Source organism: Salmo salar, chromosome ssa11 (genome assembly GCF_905237065.1).
Source record: "Salmo salar chromosome ssa11, Ssal_v3.1, whole genome shotgun sequence".
NCBI lineage: Eukaryota > Metazoa > Chordata > Actinopteri > Salmoniformes > Salmonidae > Salmo > Salmo salar.
This window is the reverse complement of record NC_059452.1, coordinates 105,965,399-105,975,671: the sequence shown is the minus strand read 5'-3', so window position 1 is coordinate 105,975,671 and position 10,273 is coordinate 105,965,399. Positions and strand designations below refer to the sequence as shown.

At 42.2% G+C, this 10,273-nt stretch overlaps 1 protein-coding gene across 1 annotated transcript in view; it reads right to left on the bottom strand.

Moving 5' to 3' along the window:
• Positions 1 to 255: 255 nt before the first annotated feature.
• Positions 256 to 10,273, bottom strand: part of ltn1 (listerin E3 ubiquitin protein ligase 1) — a 98,694-nt gene continuing 88,676 nt past the window's right edge. The window contains exons 33-34 of the mRNA XM_045690252.1: positions 5,424 to 5,591; positions 256 to 2,749 (exon numbers count right to left, since the gene is read on the bottom strand). Coding sequence (XP_045546208.1) covers positions 2,687 to 2,749; positions 5,424 to 5,591 — 231 coding nt within the window. The 3' untranslated portion in view covers positions 256 to 2,686. The remainder of the gene's footprint in view (positions 2,750 to 5,423; positions 5,592 to 10,273) is intronic.

Here is a 10,273-nt window from a genome sequence, read left to right as displayed (position 1 = left end):
ACTAAAACAGCAGTATTCTGGTTGTCAGGGTAACTAAAACAGCAGTATTCTGGTTGTCAGGGTAACTAAAACAGCTGTACTCTGGTTGTCAGGGTAACTAAAACAGCTGTACTCTGTAATATATCTGTTCTAATAACCAGATACATTCACTAAGTTTGTGTCTAAGTTGCTGGGAAAAGTAGTTAAAATATGTGCTTTGTGTCGGGGGGGGAACAGCTGGAGAAGACGGATACAGAGAGAGACACAGAGACAGAGTTGTCTGTTTTTAATTGATTTAATGACGTATCATTTCAACACCATAAGAGCAGTCAGATTACAACCAGACAGACACAGAGGAATGGCAGACAAACAGAATAGACAACATTCACGCTGAACCACATCAACAAGGCAAGAATAAAGATCCACTGTCACGCTGCCAAGTCTGTTGGCGTTGTCATGCCGACTCCTTGTAAATCTGTCATGTTCTGGTTTGACAACGAGCAATGGAGTTTGCAAGAGCACAAACAGATCTGGCTTTAGTTCTCTCTCTCTCTCTCTCTCTGTTATTATACTGTGTGTTAAAATACAATCAAGTAATACTATCTTTGTCATTATCACTAGAGAGATTTAAGTTCGTGATATATAAATCCTCTTTATTTATCTAAAATTAATCCACTTTGTGTTCATCAGTCTGTGTATATATATATATATTACATCACCGCTCTCTGTCAATCACACCAAAATTAGGAAGTGAATTTGATTGGATCGTTCAGACTGAACATTCTGGTCGAGTTCCCGGGCCCGACTAGAAGCGCGGGCGTTGCATCGCATCACCAACCAATGGCCGCGTGCCACGTCAACGACTGTGCAGTCGGGCATCAGATTGCTTTATAACGTGAGAGGCGGTTAAACACATATCCGGACGTTGTGAGATCTGGCATGCGTCACAAATCTATTCGGGGCAGGAACTCAACCCATCTGTCCTCCTGCTCTGATGTCATCACCGAGCGCCGATCCAATTCCTGGCTCCTTGGAACTCATTGGCTACTGGATATAAAACATTATTACGTCTTAAAAGATATATTTAGTACTCAACTCTTACCTCGAGTTACAAGCGCTGCTGTCAAAAGAGCTTCTGAAGCAGTGGTAGCCAACTGAAAGCCAAAAGGTTTAGAATGGGTCGCGGGGTGTCTGAGTCAAATACATTGATGTTGTTGTTGAGATACTCGTCTGAATTGAAACAACTAAAACCAGGTAGAACGTATGTAAAAGATTAGCCTACATTTCAATCATTTTAATTCTCAGAAAATTACATTTTTCTTCAAATCACAGTATTTTCACTATAAAGCTATATTAGCAGTGTGATTTAGCAGATTGACGTGGTCTCAAACAAGACTGTGAGCAATATGGAATTAATGACCCCCCCCCCCAAAAAAATGGGAATATTGTTCCCTTGTCTAATATAATTGCTACATTTACTGTCAAGAAAGTATTTAAAAATTGTTTTCCAAATTGCATTTTGGCAACAACAACAAAACAAAAACCACAATGTGAATATTGGATCGCGACAGAAAACCTGATTCAATTTGGGTCCCGAGGAAAAAAAACGAAGCACTGATCTATAAAAAGGTTGTGGTGGGAGATGCATACAACCAAACTGTCTCTGTGCATCCATGGCAACGGAACACTGACTCTGCGTATCCATGGCAACGTAGTTTCGATTAGATCTCTCTACACAGGGGGCAGGTGGGCTTGTTGCTAGGAGAAGGTCTCTACAGGGGGCAGGTGGACTTGTTGCTAGGAGAAGGTCTCTACAGGGGGCAGGTGGACTTGTTGCTAGGAGAAGGTCTCTACAGGGGGCAGGTGGGCTTGTTGCTAGGAGAAGGTCTCTACAGGGGGCAGGTGGGCTTGTTGCTAGGAGAAGGTCTCTACACAGGGGGCAGGTGGACTTGTTGCTAGGAGAAGGTCTCTACAGGGGGGCAGGTGGGCTTGTTGCTAGGAGAAGATCTCTACAGGGGGCAGGTGGACTTGTTGCTAGGAGAAGGTCTCTACAGGGGGCAGGTGGGCTTGTTGCTAGGAGAAGGTCTCTACAGGGGGCAGGTGGGCTTGTTGCTAGAAGAAGGTCTCTACAGGGGGCAGGTGGACTTGTTGCTAGGAGAAGATCTCTACAGGGGGCAGGTGGACTTGTTGCTAGGAGAAGGTCTCTACACAGGGGGCAGGTGGACTTGTTGCTAGGAGAAGGTCTCTACAGGGGGCAGGTGGACTTGTTGCTAGGAGAAGATCTCTACAGGGGGCAGGTGGACTTGTTGCTAGGAGAAGGTCTCTCTACACAGGGGGCAGGTGGACTTGTTGCTAGGAGAAGGTCTCTACAGGGGGCAGGTGGACTTGTTGCTAGGAGAAGGTCTCTACAGGGGGCAGGTGGACTTGTTGCTAGGAGAAGGTCTCTACAGGGGGCAGGTGGGCTTGTTGCTAGGAGAAGGTCTCTCTACACAGGGGGCAGGTGGACTTGTTGCTAGGAGAAGGTCTCTACAGGGGGCAGGTGGACTTGTTGCTAGGAGAAGGTCTCTACAGGGGGCAGGTGGACTTGTTGCTAGGAGAAGGTCTCTACAGGGGGCAGGTGGACTTGTTGCTAGGAGAAGATCTCTACAGGGGGCAGGTGGACTTGTTGCTAGGAGAAGGTCTCTACAGGGGGCAGGTGGACTTGTTGCTAGAAGAAGGTCTCTCTACACAGGGGGCAGGTGGACTTGTTGCTAGAGGTAAACCACTTGTACTGGAGAGGAGAAGAGAGAGAGAGAAAGAGAGACAGCGTGAGTAACATGATAATGATTAGGGCTGTGGCGATCACAAAATGTCGTCAGCCAGTGATTGTCAAGCAAATAACTGGGTCAGCCTCACGGTAATTGACCGTTAATCAACATAAACACATTTAGCATCTCCTGGCTTCCAAAAATAGCTACAAGCCATTTTAAAAAGTCTAATAAATCCATGTAGTATAGCCTACCGCGTCACAATAAATCCATTATTTATTTTAGACAGGTCTAAAGAAACATGATATAAATGTAGTCTATTTCAGACGAACAGAATAGGATGCTCTGAGTTGTCCTTATGTTAGGTCCTGATCTGGCTAGGCCAAATGGCTGTTCATTTAGCAGACAAGATTCGCTTACAATTCCATGGCATTATTTTATACTATGAAGAATACAATTGAACAAAGCTGAATAAAATGAAAATTCCTCGAATTCCTCGGCGGCATTCCCTTTGTGGCCGTAATGCACCCTAACAAACAAAACAAAAAATCCATGCCTTTTTGCGGCCCGGAGTGCTGCGTAGTCCGAAGCGTCCCTCACTCACGCGGCTCTCCGTCACGTGATCAGGTCTTTCTCACAGGCTACAAGTGAAGACAGACGAATCGGAGGACACAACTGCGCTCGTCCTTAGCCAAATCCGAGGTGTATATTGAAGATATTGGAAGAACTGTCCGCCTTTTTACTTTTTCGTCAGCCAACAAGATGAGTAGGCCTAACGAACAGGAAACTCGCTAGCCTATGGTCAATAGTACAAATAGTTCCTATCCCCCCCATAGTTCAAAAGTCGACCTATTCTGTACGAGAAATAAATATTCCAAACGTGGGATGCGATAGATCTCAAATTAATACAGCCACTAGCAACAAAAAAACTACGTTTTTATGCAATGTGACCGACAACCGATCAGAACGTTTAGTTTAAAATGTTGATAAACTGTTAGGCTATTTCTTCACATTATAAGAATGTTTGATTAGCGTAAAACACCATTATCAAAAGTGACCGCAAATGTGATTATGCATGTAAATGCTTTTATTATAAAAAGGGGCATTTTTATAGTGAAAATGACCTTCCCCAAATGTGAAACTCACGCTTTGCTTTCGTATGCCGGTTAGGCTCTACAACCCTTGTAAAGCAGATTCATGTGCTTCATTTAAGGTTATTTGGCCCCGTTAGATGTTAAAATTAAAACATATAGGCCTATACTGCCCTACCAAGCATAAAAACTAAAACTGCTGCTCATTTGCTACATTAAATACGTGCTTAACTACTATGATTATTATTATTTGACCATGCTGGTCATTTATGAACATTTGAACATCTTGGCCATGTTCTGTTATAATCTCCACCCGGCACAGCCAGAAGAGGACTGGCCACCCCTCATAGCCTGGTTCCTCTCCACCCAGCACAGCCAGAAGAGGACTGGCCACCCCTCATAGCCTGGTTCCTCTCCAGGTTTCTTCCTAAGGTTCTGGCCTTTCTAGGGAGTTTTTCCTAGCCACCGTGCTTCTACAACTGCATTGCTTGCTGTTTGGGGGTTTTAGGCTGGGTTTCTGTACAGCACTTTGAGATATCAGCTGATGTAAGAAGGGCTATATAAATACATTTGATTTGATAATGTGGACAAGTATCCTGCCTCGTATTGTGTTCAGGAGAAAACGGGGGTCATGGTAGTAGTAACTGGATAAAGTTACTGTGAAACCCAAGGTAAATAAAAAAGGCATTTTTTTTCTCAGTTCTACGCTATGAGCAGTTACTGCCTTTTTTTTGCTTGGTAGGGCAGTATGGGCAAGGCTACATGAGGTGTGTGACTATGATGCGAACAAGTCACCCCCCCCAAAAAAAGGCTTTGTTTCTTATTTTGGGCATCATTCACAGGTGATAATATATAATTCACCAGTGATAGGCTAATATTGTCACCTATCAGACGATCCTTGATTTCATCTTGTCTTTACATATACTAAATAATATATGTGTCAAATTTGTTTTGATTTAGAATGGACCATTATCATTGAGACAGGTGCATGATAATGGCTCTTTCCCCTGTGGTTAATTTTCATGCCAGCCAGGTAGGCTATACTCCTGTTGTAAAGAGAAGCAATGTGCTTAATACTAGGAAAGTTGAGAAATAAATATAGTAAGCCTAGCCCATAGAAAGCTGATGGGATCCTCCTCTTTTTAGTAGAGGCCATCACTCTGTTTGAGCAACACGAGCTCATGGGTTCTCATGAAGTGTATGATTTGATTTACGAACACATTTGCATTGATGTCAGAGTGATTAGAGGGACAATAGAGTGCTGAGTACCTGAGTACCAGGCAGTTAGCAAGTTTGGTAGGTTACTAACGACCATCAGCAGCAGCATCAGAGCTCGGAGAAACCTAATTACCGTGACTAAACGGTCACGTGGAATTTGACTTCCTTCATGACTCGTGACCGCCGGTGCGATGATAATACGGTCCCCACAACAGCCCAAAGTGCGAATGTGTGTGTGTGATAACCTATATGCCTCTGAGTGTGTTCTCTTGTATTGCAGTTTGTGCATGAGTGCTTGTGTGAGTGCTTGTGTGTGTGTGTGTGTGTGTGTGTGTGTGTGTGTGTGTGTGTGTGTGTGTGTTGTCTTGTGTGAATATGCGTCTCTCACCAGACAGGCAGAGTGGAACTTTTTCTTGCAGGTGCGGCAGGCCTTCTTGGGCAGAGAGTAGTTGGATCCATGGATAACAGAGAAACAGATCATACAATCCTCTACCCCCTCGAACCGCTTATCCACGTTGGTCTTCCACAGGGCCAGGCCCTCCATTATACTGCCGTTCTATCATACACAAAGAGACAGACAGGGAACATGATACTTACATAACGCAACACTTAACAAAGCACAAGTGTGAGGTACAGTACCAGTGAAATGTTTGGACACGCCTACTCATTCAAGGGTTTTTTATTTTTTTACATTGTAGAATAATAGTGAAGACATCAACACTATGAAATAACACATATGGAATCATGTAGTAACACCCCAAAAAAAGGGTTAAACAAATCAAAATATATTTTTATATTTGAGATTCTTCAAAGTAGCCACCCTTTGCCCTGATGACAGATTGGCATTCTCTCAACAAGCTCCATGAGTTAGTCACATATTAATGGCCAGGATTTTGGAATGAGATGTTCGACGAGCAGGTGTCCACATACTTTTGGTCATGTAGTGTGTGTGTGTGTTATATATATATATATACACACACACACACACACACACACACACACACACACACACACACACACACACACACACACAGAACAAAAATAGAAACGCAGTCCCATGTTTCATGAGCTGAAATAAAAGATCCCAGAAATGTTCCACAAGCACAAAAAGCTTATTTCTCACATTTGTTTACATCCCTGTTAGTGAGCGATTTCTCCTTTGCCAATATAATCCATCCACCTGACAGGTGTGGCATATCAAGAAACTGATTAAACAGCATGATCATTACACAGGTGCACCTCGTGCTGGGGACATTAAAAGACCATTAAAATATACAGCTTTGTCACAACAATGACAAAGATGTGTCAAGCTTATAGTTGTCCTGTTTCACACAAGAGTACGCGTGGGTAGTGTAAAAATGGTAATGTGTGTTTTTGCATATCCAAACAACCCCTCTTTTACGCTACTGCTACTCTCTGTTCATCATATAGTCACTTTAACCATATCTACATGTACATACTACCTCAATCAGCCTGACTAACCGGTGTCTGTATGTAGCCTCGCTACTGTATATAGCCTCTCTACTGTATATAGCCTCTCTACTGTATATAGCCTCTCTACTGTATATAGCCTCTCTACTGTATATAGCCTCTCTACTGTATATAGCCTCTCTACTGTATATAACCTCTCTACTGTATATAGCCTCTCTACTGTATATAGCCTCTCTACTGTATATAGCCTCTCTACTGTATATAGCCTCTCTACTGTATATAGCCTCTCTACTGTATATAGCCTCTCCTGTATATAGCCTCTACTGTATATAGCCTCTCTACTGTATATAGCCTCTCTACTGTATATAGCCTCTCTACTGTATATAGCCTCTCTACTGTATATAGCCTCTACTGTATATAGCCTCTACTGTATATAGCCTCTACTGTATGTAGCCTCTCTACTGTATATAGCCTCTCTACTGTATATAGCCTCTCTACTGTATATAGCCTCTCTACTGTATATAGCCTCTACTGTATGTAGCCTCTCTACTGTATATAGCCTCTCTACTGTATATAGCCTCTCTACTGTATATAGCCTCTCTACTGTATATAGCCTCTCTACTGTATATGGCCTCTCTACTGTATATGGCCTCTCTACTGTATATAGCCCCTCTACTGTATATAGCCCCTCTACTGTATATAGCCCCTCTACTGTATATAGCCCCTCTACTGTATATAGCCTCTACTGTATATAGCCTCTCTACTGTATATAGCCTCTCTACTGTATATAGCCTCTACTGTATATAGCCTCTACTGTATATAGCCTCTCTACTGTATATAGCCTCTCTATTGTATATAACCTCTCTACTGTATATAGCCTCTCTACTGTATATAGCCTGTCTACTGTATATAGCCTCTCTACTGTATATAGCCTCTCTACTGTATATAGCCTCTCTACTGTATATAGCCTCTCTACTGTATACAGCCTCTCTACTGTATACAGCCTCTCTACTGTATATAGCCTGTCTACTGTATATAGCCTCTCTACTGTATATAGCCTCTCTACTGTATATAGCCTCTCTACTGTATATAGCCTCTCTACTGTATACAGCCTCTCTACTGTATACAGCCTCTCTACTGTATATAGCCTCTACTGTATATAGCCTCTCTACTGTATATAGCCCCTCTACTGTATATAGCCCCTCTACTGTATATAGCCTCTACTGTATATAGCCTCTCTACTGTATATAGCCTCTCTACTGTATATAGCCTCTCTACTGTATATAGCCTCTCTACTGTATATAGCCTCTCTACTGTATATAGTCTCTCTACTGTATATAGCCTCTCTACTGTATATAGCCTCTCTACTGTATATAGCCTCTCTACTGTATGTAGCCTCTCTACTGTATGTAGCCTCACTACTGTATATAGCCTCTCTACTGTATATAGCCTCTACTGTATGTAGCCTCTCTACTGTATATAGCCTCTCTACTGTATATAGCCTCTCTACTGTATATAGCCTCTACTGTATATAGCCTGTCTTTTTACTGTTGTTTTTATTTCTTTACTTACCTATTGTTCACCTAATTCCTTTTTTTGCACTATTGATTAGAGCCTGTAAGTAAACATTTCACTGTGAGGTCTACTACACCTGTTGTATTCAGCATTTCACTGTAAGGTCTACTACACCTGTTGTATTCAGCATTTCACTGTAAGGTCTACTACACCTGTTGTATTCAGCATTTCACTGTGAGGTCTACTACACCTGTTGTATTCAGCATTTCACTGTAAGGTCTACTACACCTGTTGTATTCAGCATTTCACTGTGAGGTCTACTACACCTGTTGTATTCAGCATTTCACTGTGAGGTCTACTACACCTGTTGTATTCAGCATTTCACTGTGAGGTCTACTACACCTGTTGTATTCAGCATTTCACTGTATGGTCTACTACACCTGTTGTATTCAGCATTTCACTGTAAGGTCTACTACACCTGTTGTATTCAGCATTTCACTGTGAGGTCTACTACACCTGTTGTATTCAGCATTTCACTGTAAGGTCTACTACACCTGTTGTATTCAGCATTTCACTGTAAGGTCTACTACACCTGTTGTATTCAGCATTTCACTGTATGGTCTACCTACACCTGTTGTATTCAGCATTTCACTGTGAGGTCTACTACACCTGTTGTATTCAGCATTTCACTGTGAGGTCTACTACACCTGTTGTATTCAGCATTTCACTGTGAGGTCTACTACACCTGTTGTATTCAGCATTTCACTGTAAGGTCTACTACACCTGTTGTATTCAGCATTTCACTGTAAGGTCTACTACACCTGTTGTATTCAGCATTTCACTGTAAGGTCTACTACACCTGTTGTATTCAGCATTTCACTGTAAGGTCTACTACACCTGTTGTATTCAGCATTTCACTGTAAGGTCTACTACACCTGTTGTATTCAGCATTTCACTGTGAGGTCTACTACACCTGTTGTATTCAGAATTTCACTGTGAGGTCTACTATACCTGTTATATTCAGCATTTCACTGTGAGGTCTACTACACCTGTTGTATTCAGCATTTCACTGTAAGGTCTACTACACCTGTTGTATTCAGCATTTCACTGTAAGGTCTACTACACCTGTTGTATTCAGCATTTCACTGTGAGGTCTACTACACCTGTTGTATTCAGCATTTCACTGTAAGGTCTACTACACCTGTTGTATTCAGCATTTCACTGTGAGGTCTACTACACCTGTTGTATTCAGCATTTCACTGTGAGGTCTACTACACCTGTTGTATTCAGCATTTCACTGTAAGGTCTACTACACCTGTTGTATTCAGCATTTCACTGTAAGGTCTACTACACCTGTTGTATTCAGCATTTCACTGTAAGGTCTACTACACCTGTTGTATTCAGCATTTCACTGTGAGGTCTACTACACCTGTTGTATTCAGCATTTCACTGTGAGGTCTACTACACCTGTTGTATTCAGCATTTCACTGTGAGGTCTACTACACCTGTTGTATTCAGCATTTCACTGTGAGGTCTACTACACCTGTTGTATTCAGCATTTCACTGTGAGGTCTACTACACCTGTTGTATTCAGCATTTCACTGTAAGGTCTACACCTGTTGTATTCAGCATTTCACTGTATGGTCTACCTACACCTGTTGTATTCAGCATTTCACTGTAAGGTCTACTACACCTGTTGTATTCAGCATTTCACTGTAAGGTCTACTACACCTGTTGTATTCAGCATTTCACTGTGAGGTCCACTACACCTGTTGTATTCAGCATTTCACTGTAAGGTCTACTACACCTGTTGTATTCAGCATTTCACTGTAAGGTCTACCTACACCTGTTGTATTCAGCATTTCACTGTAAGGTCTACTACACCTGTTGTATTCAGCATTTCACTGTGAGGTCTACTACACCTGTTGTATTCAGCATTTCACTGTGAGGTCTACTACACCTGTTGTATTCAGCATTTCACTGTGAGGTCTACTACACCTGTTGTATTCAGCATTTCACTATGAGGTCTACTACACCTGTTGTATTCAGCATTTCACTGTGAGGTCTACTACACCTGTTGTATTCAGCATTTCACTATGAGGTCTACTACACCTGTTGTATTCAGCATTTCACTGTGAGGTCTACTACACCTGTTGTATTCAGCATTTCACTGTGAGGTCTACTACACCTGTTGTATTCAGCATTTCACTGTGAGGTCTACTACACCTGTTGTATTCAGCATTTCACTGTGAGGTCTACTACACCTGTTGTATTCAGCATTTCACTGTGAGG